This window comes from Procambarus clarkii, chromosome 27, assembly GCF_040958095.1.
Source record: "Procambarus clarkii isolate CNS0578487 chromosome 27, FALCON_Pclarkii_2.0, whole genome shotgun sequence".
NCBI lineage: Eukaryota > Metazoa > Arthropoda > Malacostraca > Decapoda > Cambaridae > Procambarus > Procambarus clarkii.
In genome coordinates, this window is record NC_091176.1 from 45,051,491 (window position 1) to 45,072,854 (window position 21,364).

Here is a 21,364-nt window from a genome sequence, read left to right on the forward strand (position 1 = left end):
CCACACGTCCAGCTGGTCTGCTGGCAGGTTCTGAGCCCACAAGGCTGGTACGGCCACTCCACGGACGATAAAAGGGGAACGCCCTAGACAGGAGCTTCGTGTGACACCACAAGTCACTCTCCTGTCTTCAGTACCCCAGTGGATGATCGTCTCCAACAGTCGGTCCCGGGTAAATCCTTTTACTGCCACTCCACTGGCAGGCTAACACACCACAGTGTTCTTCCGGGGGGACGACTTCACAACAGCTGCAGCAACGTTCAAGGTATGGAGACTGGCTGCCTCGGGTAGACTGACTCCACTTCCATCACAGTGGTCCCAGGTCGACTCTGTAAGCAGACACGTCATCAATAACTGGGACACTAATACACCTTACTTACAGGCTCAGATACAAACGCCCGACATATCCAATCCATAGATGGCGTTGTAGTCTGAGCATCACCTCACCAGAGGTCAGCGGCGGCGGGGTTGAGTTCTGCACGGGACTGGAAACTGGTCCTCGTAGCTAGTACACGTCGTCGGTTTGGAGGGGGGTTTCGGGAGCTGACCCACAGATGGCGTGGTCGTTACCGCTCCTGGCTCGGACGCTGGATCCGGGTTCGTAACACCTCCCCACCAAAAGGAATTTGGTTTGGGGTTCTATAAAAAGAGACAAACCAAATTAGTATAAGGGTTTAGATGCGAGATAATGCATCAGCTACCACATTGTCCACCCCTTTGATGTGTTCAATCTGGAGGGGGTATTACTGCAGATGGAGACTCCATCTGGTGAGCCTGAGGTTCTTCTGCCTAAACTGAGCCAGGAACTTTAGAGGATTATGGTCGGTCCGTACTAATATAGGATGACCGTTGCTTGTTAGATACACCTCAAAGTGCTGGACGGAATTAATTAAGGCCAACGTTTCCTTTTCTATCACCGAGTAATTAAGCTGGCTGGGGGTGAACTTCTTAGAATGATAGGCCACAGGATGTTCCACCCCCTTCTTGTCCGTCTGGGATAAAACGGACCCCAGGCCATAGTCAGAGGCGTCGACCGTCAAGATAAATCTATCCTCAAAGCTCGGGGACCTGAGGATTGGAGAAGAGATCAGAATTGCTTTGAGACTCTCGAATGCCTTCTGGCAATTCTCATTCCATATTAACTTCACCCCCTTCTTCAATAGATTGGTCAGGGGGGCGGCGACGGAGGAAAAATTAGGGACAAACTTACGATAAAACCCAGCCATACCGAGGAAACGCAAGATGTCCTTCCTGGTAGCTGGCGTAGGATACTGGACTATTGCCTCGATCTTGCTGGCTTTCGGCGCAATCCATCCTCCTCCAACCTTATGACCTAGGAAGACGACAGAGGTTCTGGCAAACTCAGATTTATGCAGGTTGACCACCAATCCTGACTGGAGCATGGCCTTGAAGAAATCCTCTATGTGACGCAGATGATCCTGCCAATCTACATCATATATTAATACATCATCGATGTAGACTAAGGTGTTTTCCACGTCACGCAACACAGTACCCATCAGTCTCTGGAAAGTGGAGGCTGCGTTTTTCATCCCGAATGGCATCACCTGACATTCAAACAGCCCATCGGGAGTCACAAATGCTGATATGGGTTTGGCTTTTTCCGTGATCGGAACTTGCCAACAACCCTTGAACAGGTCAAATTTAGTCAGGTAACGAGCTTTACCTATGGCATCTAGACATTCCTCTACTCTGGGGAGAGGGTAAGTGTCTGCTACTGTGACCTTATTCACCTGGCGATAATCAATACAAAGACGGTATTTCTTACCAGGTTTGGGCACTAGTAGCATCGGGGATGACCATGGGCTCGAGCTCGGGGCGATCAGACGGTGTTTCAGCATATAATCTACCTCCTCTTTCACCACCCGTTTCTTCAGTGGGTTGAGACGGTACGGGTGTTGCTTTATAGGGCGGACTCCTTCCTCCAGCTGGACATCATGCCTCAAGACAGACGTTAATCCTGGAACATCGTCGAAGATGGGTTTGTATTGCCGGATCAACTGCAGCAATGATGACTGATGTCCTTCGGCCACGTGTGTCAACTTTGCCTGCAAGTTTAACAGAATGTCTGAGTTAGTCAATACCTCTTCTTCCTCCTCAATGTCGTCATTAGTGGTCACTAAGGTTACAGGGAGCGTATCCCGCCCCTCGTATCTCTTGATCATATTAACATGAACCAGAGTTTCTTTCTTACGGCGGTCTGGAGTCCTCCTATCATACCTGCTCTTGATAGCTCTTTGTGTATTGTCCAAGTTCCTTGTAGCCATCTCCCAGGCTGAGATCAGCCGTCCTTTATTTGTAGACAACCAGTCCACCATATCCTCGTTGGTTTCCGCGTCCAGCCAATGATCTCGTGCCACCTCTAAGGGACCTCTTACTGAGTGACCAAAGATCATCTCGAATGGGGAGATTCCTAGGGATTCATTGGGCACTGATCTTACCGCAAATAGGAGGTAGGGCAGTTCTTCAACCCACTTATTCTGCCTGTCGTAGCAAAACTTCCGAAGCATGCCCTTCAACGTCTGGTGAAAACGTTCCAAAGCTCCTTGAGACTCGGGATGGTAGGCACTAGAGGTTATCTGCTGGATTCCCAGGTCGGCGATCTGTTGGCGAAACAAGTGGGACATGAAGTTAGATCCCTGGTCCGTCTGAATAGTCTTGGGAAGACCGTATCGTGAGATGAACCAGAGCAGTTGTTTCACCAAGACCCTAGCTGTGATGGTCTTAAGGGGGATCGCTTCTGGGTACCTACTAACCCGATCTAGTATTGTTAGCAAATACTGTACCCCTGAGGTAGCAGGTGGAAGAGGGCCTACTATATCCAAGATGAGGTGTTCGAAGGGCTCACCTATTGATGGAATGGGGTATAAAGGGGCTTTGGGGACAGGCTGGTTTGCTTTCCCGGCCACCTGGCAGGCGTGGCAGGTCTTGCAGAAACGACGTACGTCCTCCTTCATATGCGGCCAGTAGAAGCCCTTGGCTAGGCGTTGGAAAGTCTTAGAGATCCCACCTTGTCCAGCAAATCTATTAGCATGGGCTGTTTCTAACAGCTTGGATCTGAACACGGCTGGGACGACTATCTGATCACCTACCGCACTTGACTGGGGGTATTTCGGAGGATGCCGGCGACACAGTACACCACTTGACCACACATATAGATCCCCTCCTTTCGCAGGAGAGTCTACGGTGTCGGCCAACTTCCGTACCTGAGGGTCCTTCTTCTGTTCCTCTATCAGATGGGCTCGAGTCCAGCGTTCAGGAACCGGCATCTGGACGGGCGGGACTGGTGTATGGCTACTTGTAACCTGTGGGATAGGAGGAGAGTCAAACAAAGTGTTTAGATCTAGTGGTGCATGGAGGTGCGCCTGAGACCTGGTTTGCACTGCTGCGATGGGACTGGTCTCTTCACGTCCTGGATTATCCACTACCAGGGGACAGTTGGGTAATAATCCTAGGGCTAAGTCATTGGCTAATATTACGTCAATCCCCTCTATGGGAAGACTATCCACCACGGCCAACCGACACTCACCTTTGAAGTGCTGAGAGTCTAGATGCACTTGTACCAATGGGGCAACGTACAAGGTGGAAGGGAATCCACCCAGGATTACCTTCTGCATCTCATCAGCCGATATACCTTCGGGTAATGATGTTGCCAGAATCAGAGACTGGGCCGCTCCACTGTCTCTAAGTATTACCACAGGCGTACTTGAAAGGCCACTGGCTACATATCCTTGGGAGGTATATGGGGCGAACAATCCTTTCCTCAACTCTAGGGTGGATGTCGGTGGTACTATACTGTTCATCAGCATGACTTCCCTACGGGGATTAGTACCTGTACTGCCACGACACCTTGCAGCAATATGTCCTCTCTTGCCGCAGGTCCAACACAATACATCCCTTTTAGGACTAATCTTCCGAGGACTATCTGAGGTTGGCCTGGCGACACTTCGAGGGGCAGTTCTATCTTCAGGTTTATGTTTGGCTGGATATCTTGAATAGGTCTTCGGGGCGTACCTAGCAGATGGCCTATGAGTCAGGATATACTCTTCAGCCATGGTGGCTGCCGCACTCAAGGTCTCTACCTGCTGTTCCTCTAGGTACGTCTTCAGATCTCCAGACAAACAATCCTTGAAGTCTTCGAGCAGAATCAGCTGCTCGAGGTCTTCCTTGGTCTCCACCTTCCGAGAGGCACACCATTCTTGGAAAAGTCGCTCCTTGATTGTGGTGAACTCGGTGAAAGTGTGCTCTGAGGTCTTCTTCAGGTTTCTGAACTTTTGCCTATATGCCTCAGGTACCAATTGGTACGCCATGAGCACCACTTTCTTCACCATATCGTAATCGCCGGAGTCGTCAAGGGATAACGTAGAGTAGGCGATTTGGGCCTTCCCAGTCAAGACTGACTGTATCATGATGGCCCAATTCTCCCTTGGCCACTCCAAAGAGGCAGCGACTTTCTCGAAGGCTGCGAAGAACTTCGAAACTTCTCTCTCGTTGAATTTGGGGACCATTTTGATATTCCTTACCGGATCGAAACCGCTTACTCCAGTTTGTCTCTGTCCAGCGCCTAATCGTAATACTTCTAGTTCATGTTGTCTCTGTCTTTCTTTTTCTTCTCTTTCTCGTTCTTCTCTTTCTCTTTCTCGTTCTTCTCTCTCTCTTTCTCGTTCTTCTCTCTCTCTTTCTCGTTCTTCTCTCTCTCGTCTCTCTTCTCTTTCTCGTTCTTCTCTCTCTCGTCTCTCTTCTCTTTCTCGTTCTTCTCTTCTTTCTTCTCTTTCTAATTCTAAACGCCTCATCGCCAATTCTTTTTCTTTCATCTCCATTTCTTTATCTTGTCTCTCTCGTTCCATTTCTAATTTCTTCCATTCCACTTCACGATTGATCTCTAGGGCACGCATTTTGACTGTTAGGAAGCTGATATTAAGCTCACCTGCATCACTGTCAATGTCACTGCCCTTACCTTCCTTTTCCGTGGAAGCTATTTCCTCACCTTCCCTTGTACTAGGAGTCTCGCCTTCCTGTTTTTCTTCTGCCTTCAGGTGCCGGTGAACCTTGGATAAGATCTCCACACGGGAATCACTGGCACGGATCTTGATCTCCAGGTAGGCGCTCACTAGTACAAGCTCTGGTTTGCTCAGATATTTTAATCTGGCAAGACAGTCCACTCTGTTCAGAAAAGCCTGAACATCGTCCAGATCATCGATGGTAGCTTTTTCTGCCATTGTCACAGATGGAACACTTAGCACTTAACACACTGCTTACACGTTAGCACTTAACACACCGAGCACAGTTCTACGTCCATATTGCACTTTATCGCACCAAACACTGCACTTGCCAATATTGCACGTAATCACTTCGGGCACCGCACTACCCAATATTGCACTGAACCCAAGCGAACACTTCGCTCTACAATATTGCACTGAATCACTGAGCACCGCACTAGTCAATATTGCACTTAATCGCTTAATCACAGCGAGCACCGCACTGCACAATATCGCACTTAGTCACTCTTAAGCACCGCACAGGACGTATAACGTCACAATCTTCTCACGCAGGGGGAATTATATACAGGGATTACGCCACTTCACCACCCCTGTCAAACATACTTAACAAGGGGACGAATCCCGCTGGGGATGCCAATTATGTTACGGCCCTCTCGGGGCGCAACGGGGTCCTTACTCTGATGTTGTTAGAGGAAGATATAATGTATCCGTTCCCAAGCCAGTAGTGGCTATCAAGGGATGAGATCCGTGACGCAAGTAACTTAAAGGGAGTAGGGAAAGAAAGTCAAGAACTTAATATTATAATTTTCACCTTCACCGATTAAATATATAAAAATAAAGGAGTGCACAAGGGGGAGGGGTATTAACACTTTACAAGGGGATTAATCCACAATCGATGTCTTCTGCTGAAGACGCTGGTGCCATAACTCTCGGTGCCGAATCCTTGGTGCTCTCTTCGTGGCCTCACAATTAATTCTCCAAAGAAGTGGAGCCTACCCTGGCCACAGGTCAGCCAAAACACGGGTCCACTGGGGGCACCGCCGTGGAGGCCGTCAACCACACGTCCAGCTGGTCTGCTGGCAGGTTCTGAGCCCACAAGGCTGGTACGGCCACTCCACGGACGATAAAAGGGGAACGCCCTAGACAGGAGCTTCGTGTGACACCACAAGTCACTCTCCTGTCTTCAGTACCCCAGTGGATGATCGTCTCCAACAGTCGGTCCCGGGTAAATCCTTTTACTGCCACTCCACTGGCAGGCTAACACACCACAGTGTTCTTCCGGGGGGACGACTTCACAACAGCTGCAGCAACGTTCAAGGTATGGAGACTGGCTGCCTCGGGTAGACTGACTCCACTTCCATCACAGTGGTCCCAGGTCGACTCTGTAAGCAGACACGTCATCAATAACTGGGACACTAATACACCTTACTTACAGGCTCAGATACAAACGCCCGACATATCCAATCCATAGATGGCGTTGTAGTCTGAGCATCACCTCACCAGAGGTCAGCGGCGGCGGGGTTGAGTGCTGCACGGGACTGGAAACTGGTCCTCGTAGCTAGTACACGTCGTCGGTTTGGAGGGGGGTTTCGGGAGCTGACCCACAGATGGCGTGGTCGTTACCGCTCCTGGCTCGGACGCTGGATCCGGGTTCGTAACAACGGGACTGAGGTATTTCCCTTGTTATGGGTGAGATCACTGAGCAGGAGCATCATAGGAGTTTCGTTAACACAAAAGAAAACCCAGCACTGCTACACTCGTGTGTCCCGCTTGGAAGTCCATGATGGAGCGTCTCATCTCCTTCGGCAGGGAGCATTCATGTCCCATAAAATTTCCTCTTATTTTACAACTTAAGGAGAGGTATTTATTTAAGGAGAGGTAAATACCTCTCCCGGAAGTTTCAGTTTCAATACCATAGGACTGGTAAGTCGGGAAGAGAAGGATGGGGCGGCTGCAGAAATCTTGAGCGAGGAACTGGAGACGAGGTGAAGAGGTGAGATGAAAGATCAGTGGCCCAACCACCGTGGGTAAGAATTGCAGCTGATGCTGTAGTTTGATTGTAGAGTGGAGTGTTCATTGTTGCTCGCTGATGTGTCTTGCAGGAGGCAGGACTTCTCGTCGCGGTGTTCTTTAAAACAGCTGGCAGTTGAGGGTTGATTAGAGATGTTGATGTAAAATCATTTCGTTATTGGTCTTCTTTTTTGTTGACGATTTCATCAAACTCTGGTCTTTGGTCTTCTTCTTGGACTTATCGGTCTTGGTCGTGGTAGTCTGACTTGGTGCTGGCCTTGTGGTGCTATCGTTGGGGGTTGTTGGTGCGGTGTCTTAAAGGAAATCGGCAGCTGAGTAGTGACATATCCGTGAAGGAGGAGATGGTGTTCCAACAGACACGTCCTCATGCAATTCATCAGATGAGTGAAGAGCAGAGGTGGTAGATTGCGAAGGTAGTGTTCTCGAAAGTTGAGTTCTTGAAGGTTGAGTTCTTGAAGGTTGAGTAGCAGCAGTAGGTACTGCAGCAGAGGGGACTTCATAGTATAGACCCTCTACAGGGTCACACCCAGGATCCATTGAAGCTGAATTCACCACTGGGACGGGTGAAGGGTTAGCAACAGCCGGAGAAACATGTGGAGCAGGAGCTGACAGTAAGTCTAAAAGCGTGGCCGCGTTCACAGTGATGTCACGGTTAGTAACTGGAATTGTAGTAGAAGTGGGGGTCTCAGGAGGCAGACTCTTGCGAGCTGAAGGTACTACAACAGGATCTGAAGTCTGAATTGTAGTGGCGGAATCGTCGTCGGATGTAGAGTCGGCATCCTCCACAGGGTCAGTTGCTGGAGTTGAACCCGGAGTGTTGTAGACTTCTTCAGGAACAATGAAGGTAGGGAGACCGTTCACTTTGTAGAGAATTTTCAGGAGTCTCACAAATTCTCTGGGGTTAGTGCCAGTAGTCATTCTGGCCGTCGATATGAAAGCTTTTACTATGCTAGACAGTGGTTGGCTGGGATTGGCTGGAGGCGGCAATGGCTGGATCGATGTGTGGCCGGTTGGTTGGGAGCAAAGGCCCCCATTGGCTGGTAGTGGCAGTAGCAGTAGCAGTGGGTCTTCCTCCCGGAATCACAGGGAAAATGGCGGCTTGGACGTTGAAACCTGAAGTTGAGGTGGACGCTGATTGGTTGGTTGCACCAGGGGTGGTGGTTCCGGTAGAAGATGTGTTTTTTTCCATGTTATGGATGACTTCTTGTCTATGAGGACAACGAATGGAGATTGTAGGATGATCGCCTTTGCAAAGCAAACAGCATAGTGTCTCTGACGTGCTGATAGAATAATGGTGATCAGCTGAACAGAAGCTACACTTCTATATACTCTGGTTACATTTGCTGGTGGAGTGGGTGTACTCGTAGCACCAGAGGCACTGGTTGACCATGTGGAAACGTTCCATCTTCACACGGAATGGAGGAATGTGAATACCGAAGCTGTAAACGCCATTTCTGGTAGCCAGAGTAGCCGAATCAATGGTCTGGAAGGTATGCTTCAAGGAGCAATATCTGTTGAAGAAGTTAGCTTTATGGAGCTGTAAGCCCGGGTTGGATTCAGTGAAGTCGGTCATGAATGCGCTTTCATCTGCTAGATCTTGATCAGCGATCCATTGGCAGAGATCGTGAACAATGACAGCGTGAAGCCAGGTACTGACGTGGGAAATTGAGACGGAGGTGATGTCTGAGAAAAGTGGAGGTGTAGAACAGAACTTTGTCAACTTCCTCATCACTATAAAAGTAGCAGAGGATGTCCGTGCCTTCCTGTCTGATGTCGTTAGGTGTCACTCACGCAACTTCTTTAAATAGCTTCAAGAGGGATGTCTTGGAGAACGGGTGCTCGTCAAGGAGCCTTCCCCGGATCCTGTAGCGTTTGTGGCCCATGGTGAACTTCCTGGTGGCCGATGGGTCTCTCTCTCAAAGACTACACGTCACTGGAGATTGCCTCCCGTCTATTCCTGGCATAAAACACCAAGTTAGGAATGGGGTCTGACCATCTAGAGAGACGCAAGTCTTCTGCTAATTATTTACCCACCCTGCAGCGCTAGATGCGAGAGAGATCGTGATCTGCGATGTGATCGTGATCAGATCTCCTGGAAGGAGAAGAAATTAAATTTTCTATATTTAAATTCTTTTTAGTTTTATTTGAATCTCATAATTTATTTTGTAAACAGTCGTCAGACTGTATGTATTAAGTTGTAGAAACAGACATAAATACGTTTGGTATTCTGTAAGTTCGTGACGCAGCCATTACGTTTTCTCCATAGTGAATGGAGGCATTGAATACGATTCTTTCTGTTTCGGATAAATCTAACTTAATTTTATTTGGTAAATTATACACAACAACGAAAAGTATCTTTATCTGGTGTATATTTAATTAATTAAATAATATATATAAATGAAATTGAACGGGGTGGGAGGGGGGAATTTTTCCAACAGCTTGCAACATAACATACTTATGGCATAACACAATACTCCACGATTAAAACATATCACACGACATCCTATATTGAATATATGAAACTGAACCTATGGTGTCACGTATTACAAAAATCATATGATGCCCCTAAACAAACTTCACATATTATATCAAACAATACACCACCTTAATCTGTGATTTTCACTCACTGTTGGCTGTATTATAACTGCTTGGTAATTGTTATTGGTTTAGCTTACATGACTGCCAGACCAGCATTGTTCATTATCGTCTTGTACCGTGTATGGGTAGGTACTGTTGATACGAATCTGTATGATTTGGACTGGGTTGATTAGATAGGATCACTCCTGTTGCGAGATCCCACATTTTTTTAATTGGTTCCAACTACCCTCCTCACTCGTCTGGGTGACTTGTAATTGGGACTGATCTGTTCTTATTTAAAGAATTATCACAGTTGCTGGTTTAACAGAATCTACAGGAGGCGATGAGTTAAACCGCAATACCAGACCTCTCATTAATTTTCCTCATGCAGAAAGGTATGAGATTTATTCCTTGCATTCTCTTTTTTGTGAGAATGTAGTTGTTGTAATAGTCTGATCCACCAGAACACCAGTGTCCTTGATGTTAGAATTGACTTACAGTTCATCCAAATTTCACCCCATTTCTTCGAAGATGTCTTGCGGTCGCCCAAGACCGCAAGACGTGTAGGTCAGACAGGATTTTGTCAACAACAATGGCATACACCAGTAGTGTGTACCTACCAAGACGGACATATGGCTTCCCCCACACCATAAGCCTGGAGTTCTGAATTAGTAAGAAACCAAGAAATGTTTAAAGTTACCTGAGTAATGGGGGATTAATTTAATGCCTTCTGTCACCCCCATTGGTGATGAATGTCTAATGGGAGTTTTTATCAAACAACTTTCTAATATTTTTCGACTCTTTTATGACTAATTAATTATGTTTGTTGAAAGGTTTCAACTGCATTAGCCTGAACAACAAGGCATTATTATTATTTATTTTTATTATTATTTTCTACCACAAACGTGGCCACACATTTACAATGCTAACCAACATATATACATTTGTTTCTGTCCTCCATGGGCAGGGTTAGAGATGTGTTAAACATATAGTTCAAGGGTTTATTGAACAATCAACCTCAAAAGGTGATTCGGTGCTTTTAATATGCTAAGCTAACCTACATACGTAAATACATAGATACACAGATTTACGTATGCCCTACATAAAGTGTTCGATGTGTCTTTTACATAGTGTCATTATTGTGCATTTACAAAGGTGAAATGTAATTCTGATCAGCTTCCATATGTACTTTATACACATACATATACATACACACACACATATATATATATATACACATACATGTATACATGCATATATACACATACACATGCATTCACAATCATTTGTCTCTTTTACTCTGACAGAGTGAGATAGCTGATAGAGAAATTAGTGTGCAATTAAGCACTTAATCACTGAAGGTGATGAAGGTGCTTTTACAAGCTCATGTTATATAGTTACATCACATACATACATTATATAATTGATACATTACATGGTTAATCTTGGGTACAAGTCCAATATATCATCAAGTGTTCCAGTACTCATATAGTAATTACACAGTTCAGCATACCTTAGCCCAGGAGGGCGAAAGTCAGTCAATATGGGACATTCTACAATATAATGTTCAAGAGAGTGCATGTTTTCTCTTTCACAAAGTTGACACATTGTGTACTCGACATTTGGGTTTTGAGAAAGCTGCCAGATACGTCTATATCCCAGGCGTATTCTGGCCACTATAATATCACATTGCCGGGTATTTGTTCTATTTGTCTCATATGTGAATGTCTCCTCACCAAAGCTATCATATTATTTAATGCTACAACTTTCCTGTCTTTGTGAATTTGTTAGGTCTGTGAGATCTTCATTAGATATTTGTTTAAGTATTCTCTTTGTCACTGCTAATGAAACACCCATATCAATTTCTACCACTGGTTTTCTGCAGGCTGTCTTTGCAAGCATATCAACAGTGTCATGCCTTGAGATGCCAACATGTGATGGTATCCATAGGAATTTAATTTCAAATCTGTTTTCTATTATTAATATTATTGTCTACCTTACAGTATTGGCTGTAAGGTAGCACCAGCATATTCACACTTGCTGTGTCATAAGTTGGCAAGCATCTAGTGCCCCGTTGCAAGTGCTGTACACGACTGATATGGTTTGATAATCTGGGTAGGTAAAGCCTCTGTATATTGAATGATCCTGCTTGTAAAACAAATAGTTCCATCCAACTGTTGCACTAACTGGAGACTCAAGCTTCCAGTGTACAGATGAAATAACAGGTAAAGATTGGAACACCGGAGAGCTTCCCATGCTACCTAGCTTCCCTTTAAAATGTGCAGCCTTAGGATTGTAGTTAGCGTGGGTTTGTCAGGGGTCATCTGACTGAGTTTTTCATGTGGCTTAATTTTGTCAAAGGTTCGCAAGATTGATAGCTGGTTTTAGACACTTTAGCTTTTCTCTCTGGGTAAGAAACGCTTTATTAAGGTGTGAGCAAATAGTTGTTAGAATGTCAGTAGATACTTTTCACTGTATAATTAGTTTTAAAAACCTCTCAGCTTCAATGGTGTTGATATGTGTGCAGAGGGAACTTAATAATTAATCCACCTCAAAACGAAAACACTGGATGGACTCTGCAATGTTGGTTGGTGGAGGTAAGTCTAGCAGGTGGAAAGTAAGATGGTCATAAACAGTTAAGCATTATAATGTTTCCACCTTAGTAACTTGACTACTTTACGGTGACTATCATCGATGTGGTTTATATTTACTATCACAGACTTAACTTCCACTTCCAGAGGCTCTTTCAAGTAGGTAAACTTAGTTATATTACTTATGTTAGTTTGGGAATTATATATGTGGAGGGATTCCCCAAATTCCTTCCAGTTTCGCCAATTTTCCTTTCAACGGTGGTTAAATTAGATGTGGGGAGGATTTACATTCTGTTGTGCTTTAATATTATTTAATTTATGGAACTTGGCTTGGACATTATCCTCATACTGAGCCAAGCTGTATAGAATATGATCGAACTGATCAGTTACTGACTTGTCAACTGGGACTTTCTTCATATAGTTTGCAGCTGCATGGTTCACTTCCTGGAACATGGTTTGTGCTACTTGTGAATTACTGTCCAGTAACGCAAGACTCATGTTATGATCAGTTGCTAACTGTTCGCACTTATATAATTACCATGTCAAGTGGCCCTTAACCCTTATGTGTAACAAATAGGTGGGAGATGGGGCTCGTTACATATAAATAAGATAAAGATGACTTGTGAGTACTCGTCTCCTCGAGCACTCGCCCAAATTCCTGTACAGTGACGGACTGGGTCTAAAAATAATGGCTGCCAGGAGACAAAGGGGCCACCCACAACTATTAGGCGGTCATTTAATTTTATAAGAAAAAATAGGTAAGTGGGAAAAAGGTACAATCATTTTTTTTAATTAAATGTATAATTTTTAGTAATTATATTTCAACCCGTTCTCGCAAATTTAAGTAATAATTCAATATAAGTCAATATTGACTTATTAGTTGCGTGCATAGGTGACATACTAAACATAATAGTTTCCCTTGAAAAGTTTCATAGAAAACACCGACCTTACCTAACCTACTTAGTATGTTAAAATAAGCATCTTATAGCTTCGTAATAACAATTGTTACTTAACCTATTATAGGTATAGGTTAGGTAATAATTGTAATTACGAAGCAATAAGATGCTTATCTTAACATACTAAGTAGGTTAGGTAAGGTCGGTGTTTTCTATGAAGCTTTTCAAGGGAAACTATTATGTTAAGTATGTCACCTATGCACATATTTAATAAGTCAATATTGACTTATTAAATTTGCGAGAACGGGTTGTATATTTTGCGCTCTGGTTGTCACTCCAGGTGCAGCGAAGTCTGCAAACTAAGTATGATTCTGGTCTGTCTTATATATATATATATATATATATATATATATATATATATATATATATATATGTCGTACCTAATAGCCAGAACGCACTTCTCAGCCTACTATGCAAGGCCCGATTTGCCTAATAAGCCAAGTTTTCATGAATTAATTTATTTTCGACTACCTAACCTACTTAACCTAACCTAACCTAACTTTTTCTGCTACCTAACCTAACCTAACCTATAAAGATAGGTTAGGTTAAGTTAGGTAGGGTTGGTTAGGTTCGGTCATATATCTACGTTAATTTTAACTCCAATAAAAAAAAATTGACCTCATACATAATGAAATGGGTAGCTTTATCGTTTCATAAGAAAAACAATTTGAGAAAATATATTAATTCAGGAAAACTTGGCTTATTAGGCAAATCGGGCCTTGCATAGTAGGCTGAGAAGTGCGTTCTGGCTACTAGGTACGACATATATATATATAAAAAAGTTTGTGAGGGTACCACGTCTGGTGCCAATGTGGGGACCCATAGCCTCGGAGAAGATAATAAAAAGTATTCAGAGGAGACCTTGTGGTTTCTCACTGAACACTAATATTATCTTCTCCTACCACCCCCATTTTTTTGTATGTACACATATATAATTACTTCATTTGAACTTTGTTACAAAAAAGGAGTTACATATGGGTTACAAAGATGGTTATCATAGGTTGTCGAGTTCCTCCAGCTCCTCAGATGGCGGGCAGGAACCCTGGATGCAGTGCGCATTTCCCCTCTGTATCGCCACACTGAGGCGCTGGAAAAGAAAGCTTGCAGCTCTTGGGTCCCTTGTTGTTTCAATGAGCCTAGAACCCAGTTCCTTCAAAAAACTGGTAGCACTTTTACCCCAGGCGCCGAGTGTCTCAGAAGCAATGGGGACAAAATTGTAGTGGTGATCCAGTTCACTATACTTACGGGATTTGGCTGCTTCCCTGTGGGTGGCAGCGCCACCTGGTTGTGCAACACTGAGGTTAATGTAGGTGTTAGCCAGGGTTGATACGCATGTGTAGTCCCATACCAACTGCTTGCCATTCTTCCAGGGGTTCACTGTGATACCATCCGGGCGACTAATAAGAGCATCAGAGTTACGGGGCGTTAGGTAACGGGGCTCTCTTCCAGCTGGGCATCCAGCTGTGGTGAGACTCCTCTTGATGATGTCGTTAACTTCATTGTGCCTCGAGTGCCATCCCCCTGTGCTTTGGCAGAGTAGGCCATGGTGGCCTTACCTGTCAGCCACCACCTCGCCGCAAATACACCTATATCTGGTGTGGATTGGGGCAGCAAGGCGGAGGGCCACAGCAATTCGGAGGGCGTGTGGTGTGAGACGCGTGCCAGTTGCCAACATTGGGGTTGCTAACAAGAAATCCCCTGCATGTGGTGCTGCTACTGCTGTGAGGCGAGCAATGTCGTGTTGTGTTGTTGCAGCACCCAGGCACTCTTCAGCAACTTGGTCTACAATGGGGCCATCCCAGCTGAATTGCTTGTGGGCTTTTGATGATGGTGGTTGAGGTGATTGGCCTGCACGAGAGGCCCACTCTGTGGCACAGCGTGTAAAATTGGGATCATGTACACCTGCCAGCTGATGTAAGTGGGCAGGTAGAATTTCCTTCACAAGGTCGTCGGATGCTGATAAGGAGGACAGGAAGGCTGGAACAGCGATTTGCGTTGCTGTTCGAACTCCGAGGCCCCCAAGTCTTATGGGAAGAGAGGCTTGTTTCCACTGTAGGTCATCGAGAGAGAGGTTAAGGGCTTTTTCTAGCATTGATTTCAGTAACCGGTCATACTCACTTAGTTTTTGGCTACTGTAAGATGGTGAACACCTCAGGAAGTAGGTTAACCTGATGAGGGACAGACATCTGGTGATGAGGTAGAGTGCATCATGAGCATCAATATCCTCAATCCTCCCATCCATCCTCTTAAGGTCGGCGATTTTCTTATCAAGGACCTCATCGATGGCTTTCAACCCCAGGGGAACTCCTAGGAGTGTGCTGTCTTCAGGTTTAGTTTTATGGATATTTGGCAGAAGACCCTCTATTCTCTCTACGATGCCCTGGTTGGAACATATTATTTCACATTTAGAAGGGTTCAGGGTGAGGCCTAAAACTGCACCTTGCTCCTGGATTTTTCTGATGTCCTCCAGGAGGGAGTCTTGGGTACCAGCTAGGGTACCATCATCCAAGAACCAGATGTTAAGCTCGCTGGACAGGACCTCTGTGACTTGTTTGATGACTAAGCAAAAAAGGAGAAGAGCAAGGGGGTCACCCTGTTGAACGCCTTCTCGCGAGTCAATTTCATGTTCGCCAAAAAGTAGCTTAAGATCCATACTGTAGCATGAATGTACAAAAGAGTAGAGGGAAGGGAAATGACTATGAACCGCATGGAGTACAGCATCCCTCCGCACCAAATTGAAGGCATTTTTGAAATCTAGCTTGATAAGGGCCTTTTCGTCTGTGATGTTGGCGATGAAGGCTCGAGCTGCATGGGCTGCCGCCTCACACCCTTGTGGAATGCCAAACCCGAGCTGTTTTGGCTTCAGCATGTTGGCCGCTGCATCACTAACTGTTCTTGCAGCTGCCTTTGCGGCGAGGCGCCGGAGAGAATTGCCCACAGCTATTGGCCTGATCCCTCCATCCTTTTTCTTTAGAGCACAGAGAGATGCTCCAAAAAAGATAGGTCTTATGGACGCTGGTATGTTGCCAGCTAGACATGTGTTGGTGAATCTGGTTAGTTCCACCAAGAGGTTCTTTGCAATGTCACCCAGTGCAGGGTTGAGCATTTGCTTGAGGTGGTTGGGTTTTAGTCCTGTGAACCCACCTGCTGATCCTGTAGGGAAGGACATGGCTGTTTTATGGACCACAGATTCAGCCACCCAGAGAGGTTCTGCTCCGGTAGCCCCCACTTGTACAATGTCGTCCTCACGCGGAGCCCTGGGTGGGTGTTTCTCCCTTAGGGCTTGAGCTGTTGTATCATCGCTGACAGCAATTGAGTCCTCACTGGTGATGACTCGTATTGCGCCAATAATGTTTCCTTCTTCTATTTTCTTGGTGACTGATGTTCTGATTTTTGATGTCTCGGATATGCCACTGTTGCTCTTCCTGCCGTGGGTGTTTCTCGCGCGAGTGGGAAGGCGCACCTGGTTGTCCTCCCTGGGAAAATCATTTATAGCTTTGATGACTGAGGCAGCTAAGGTTTTGTCTCTCCTTGCAGGGGTGGCTAGACATATGTTGCCAAACATTAGGAGGTTGTGCCATGCTTGGGTCGTTCCAGGAGAGTCGTTGACCTTTCTCAGGAGAGCAGATAATTTGGCGGCTGCATGGGGGCGGGCTGCTTTAGGGATGTGTTGCAAGGTTCTGGCCGATGTTGCTTTGATAGCTTCTAATAAATTTTCAGTGGGAATGAAGGTCTGGGAGGTGTTTTGCCTTACGGGCGGTGTGGGCTGTTGATTGTTGTTCTCCCTGGGAGGGCGCTCAGAACCCAAACACCTGACTCCGTTGTTAGAATGAATGCGCACATTATCGTCCCTCAACCCTGTCACACGTCTGACATCTACCGTGTCTAGCCCTGCTTGATGGCTCATCTTGGCTTGGAGAAGCCTGGCTATCTGTCGAGAGCAGCGACATGGGCGGGCGCTGGGCGGCCGATGGGCGGGAGGGTGGGCGGCAGGTAGAGACTGGAGGGTGGGCGGCAGTTGGAGGGTGGGCGGCAGTTGGAGGCTGGGGGGATATATATATATATATATATATATATATATATATATATATATATATATATATATATATATATATATATATATATATATATATATATATATATATATATATATATATATATATATATATATATGTCGTACCTAGTAGCCAGAACGCACTTCTCAGCCTACTATGCAAGGCCCGATTTGCCTAATAAGCCAAGTTTTCATGAATTATTTGTTTTTCGACTACCTAACCTACCTAACCTAACCTAACCTAACTTTTTCGGCTACCTAACCAAACCTAACCTATGAAGATAGGTTAGGTTAGGTTAGGTAGGGTTGGTTAGGTTCGGTCATATATCTACGTTAATTTTAACTCCAATAAAAAAAAAATTGACCTCATACATAATGAAATGGGTAGCTTTATCATTTCATAAGAAAAAAATTAGAAAAAATATATTAATTCAGGAAAACTTGGCTTATTAGGCAAATCGGGCCTTGAATAGTAGGCCAAAAAGTGAGTTCTGGCTACTAGGTACGACATATATATATATATATATATATATATATATATATATATATATATATATATATATATATATATATATATATATATATATGTCGTACCTAGTAGCCAGAATGCACTTCTCAGCCTACTATGCAAGGCCCGATTTGCCTAATAGGCCAAGTTTTCATGAATTAATGTTTTTTCAACTACCTAAACTACATAACCTAACCTATCCAAACTTTTTCGGCTACCTAACCTATAAAGATAGGTTAGGTTAAGTTAGGTAGGGTTGGTTAGGTTCGGTCATATATCAACGTTAATTTTAACTCCAATAAAAAAAATTGACCTCATACATAATGAAATGGGTAGCTCTATCATTTCACACAAAAAAATTAAAATATATTAATTCAGGAAAACTTGGCTTATTAGGCAAATCGGGCCTTGCATAGTAGGCCGAGAAGTGCGTTCTGGCTACTAGGTACGATATATATATATATATATATATATATATATATATATATATATATATATATATATATATATATATATATATATATATATATATATATATATATATATATATATATATATATATCGTACCTAGTAGCCAAAACGCACTTCTCAGCCTAGTATGCAAGGCCCAATTTGCCTAATAAGCCAAGTTTTACTGAATTAATTGTTTTTCGACTACCTAACCTACCTAACCTAACCTAACCTAACTTTTTCGGCTACCTAACCTAACCTAACCTATAAAGATAGGTTAGGTTAGGTTAGGTAGGGTTGGTTAGGTTCGGTCATATATCTACGTTAATTATAACTCCAATAAAAAAAATTGATCTCATACATAATGAAATGGGTAGTTTTATCATTTCGTAAGAAAAAAATTAGAGAAAATCTATTAATTCAGGAAAATTTGGCTTATTAGGCAAATCGGGCCTTGCATAGTAGGCTGAGAAGTGCGTTCTGGCTACTAGGTACGACATGTATATATATATATATATATATATATATATATATATATATATATATATATATATATATATATATATATATATATATATATATATATATATATATATGTATATATATATATATATATATATATATATATATATATATATATATATATATATATATATATATGCGAACAAGCCTGAATGGTCCCCAAGACTATATGCAACTGAAAACTCACACCCCAGAAGTGACTCGAACCCATACTCCCAGGAGCAACGCAACTGGTATGTACAAGACGTCTTAATCCACTTGACCATCACGACCGGACAAAATGAGGTGATAGCCAAAGCTATTTGAACCACCCCACCGCCGGCACTCGGATAGTAATCTTGAGCATAGCAATTTACCAAATCACCTCATTCTTTGGGGCACACGTGAGTAACACAAATGCGAACAAGCCTGAATGGTCCCCAGGACTATATGCAACTGAAAACTCACACCCCAGAAGTGACTCGAACCCATACTCCCAGGAGCAACGCAACTGGTATGTACAAGACGCCTTAATCCACTTGACCATCACGACCGGACAAAATGAGGTGATAGCCGAAGCTATTTGAACCACCCCACCGCCGGCACTCGGATAGTAATCTTGAGCATAGCATTTTACCAAATCACCTCATTCTTTGGGGCACATGTGAGGAACACAAATGCGAACAAGCCTGAATGGTCCCCAGGACTATATGCAACTGAAAACTCACACCCCAGAAGTGACTCGAACCCATACTCCCAGGAGCAACGCAACTGGTATGTACAAGACGCCTTAATCCACTTGACCATCACGACCAGACAAAATGAGGTGATAGCCGAAGCTATTTGAACCACCCCACCGCCGGCACTCGGATAGTAATCTTGGGCATAGCATTTTACCAAATCACCTCATTCTTTGGGGCACACGTGAGGAACACAAATGCGAACAAGCCTGAATGGTCCCCAGGACTATATGCAACTGAAAACTCACACCCCAGAAGTGACTCGAACCCATACTCCCAGGAGCAACGCAACTGGTATGTACAAGACGCCTTAATCCACTTGACCATCACGACCAGACAAAATGAGGTGATAGCCGAAGCTATTTGAACCACCCCACCGCCGGCACTCGGATAATAATCTTGGGCATAGCATTTTACCAAATCACCTCATTCTTTGGGGCACACGTGAGGAACACAAATGCGAACAAGCCTGAATGGTCCCCAGGACTATATGCAACTGAAAACTCACACCCCAGAAGTGACTCGAACCCATACTCCCAGGAGCAACGCAACTGGTATGTACAAGACGCCTTAATCCACTTGACCATCACGACCGGACAAAATGAGGTGATAGCCGAAGCTATTTGAACCACCCCACCGCCGGCACTCGGATAGTAATCTTGAGCATAGCATTTTACCAAATCACCTCATTCTTTGGGGCACATGTGAGGAACACAAATGCGAACAAGCCTGAATGGTCCCCAGGACTATATGCAACTGAAAACTCACACCCCAGAAGTGACTCGAACCCATACTCCCAGGAGCAACGCAACTGGTATGTACAAGACGCCTTAATCCACTTGACCATCACGACCAGACAAAATGAGGTGATAGCCGAAGCTATTTGAACCACCCCACCGCCGGCACTCGGATAGTAATCTTGGGCATAGCATTTTACCAAATCACCTCATTCTTTGGGGCACACGTGAGGAACACAAATGCGAACAAGCCTGAATGGTCCCCAGGACTATATGCAACTGAAAACTCACACCCCAGAAGTGACTCGAACCCATACTCCCAGGAGCAACGCAACTGGTATGTACAAGACGCCTTAATCCACTTGACCATCACGACCAGACAAAATGAGGTGATAGCCGAAGCTATTTGAACCACCCCACCGCCGGCACTCGGATAATAATCTTGGGCATAGCATTTTACCAAATCACCTCATTCTTTGGGGCACACGTGAGGAACACAAATGCGAACAAGCCTGAATGGTCCCCAGGACTATATGCAACTGAAAACTCACACCCTAGAAGTGACTCGAACCCATACTCCCAGGAGCAACGCAACTGGTATGTACAAGACGCCTTAATCCACTTGACCATCACGACCGGACAAAATGAGGTGATAGCCGAAGCTATTTGAACCACCCCACCGCCGGCACTCGGATAGTATTCTTGAGCATAGCATTTTACCAAATCACCTCATTCTTTGGGGCACACGTGAGGAACACAAATGCGAACAAGCCTGAATGGTCCCCAGGACTATATGCAACTGAAAACTCACACCCCAGATGTGACTCGAACCCATACTCCCAGGAGCAACGCAACTGGTATGTACAAGACGCCTTGATCCACTTGACCATCACCACCGGACAAAATGAGGTGATAGCCGACGCTATATGAACCACCCCACCGCCGGCACTCGGATAGTAATCTTGGGCATAGCATTTTACCAAATCACCTCATTCTTTGGGGCACACGTGAGGAACACAAATGCGAACAAGCCTGAATGGTCCCCAGGACTATATGCAACTGAAAACTCACACCCCAGAAGTGACTCGAACCCATACTCCCAGGAGCAACGCAACTGGTATGTACAAGACGCCTTAATCCACTTGACCATCACGACAGGACAAAATGAGGTGATAGCCGAAGCTATTTCAACCACCCCACCGCC

General features: G+C 44.7%; 2 protein-coding genes across 2 annotated transcripts; both read right to left on the reverse strand.

Annotated features, from left to right (window-relative positions):
• Positions 1 to 740: 740 nt before the first annotated feature.
• On the reverse strand, positions 741 to 4,070 carry LOC138369263 (uncharacterized). The gene has a single exon (XM_069332200.1). It carries the CDS (start codon positions 4,068 to 4,070, stop codon positions 741 to 743), a length of 3,330 nt encoding a protein of 1,109 aa, XP_069188301.1.
• Positions 4,071 to 7,340: 3,270 nt separating this feature from the next.
• Positions 7,341 to 7,964, reverse strand: LOC138369264 (calphotin-like). The gene has a single exon (XM_069332201.1). It carries the CDS (start codon positions 7,962 to 7,964, stop codon positions 7,341 to 7,343), a length of 624 nt encoding a protein of 207 aa, XP_069188302.1.
• Between the last annotated feature and the right edge of the window lie 13,400 nt (positions 7,965 to 21,364).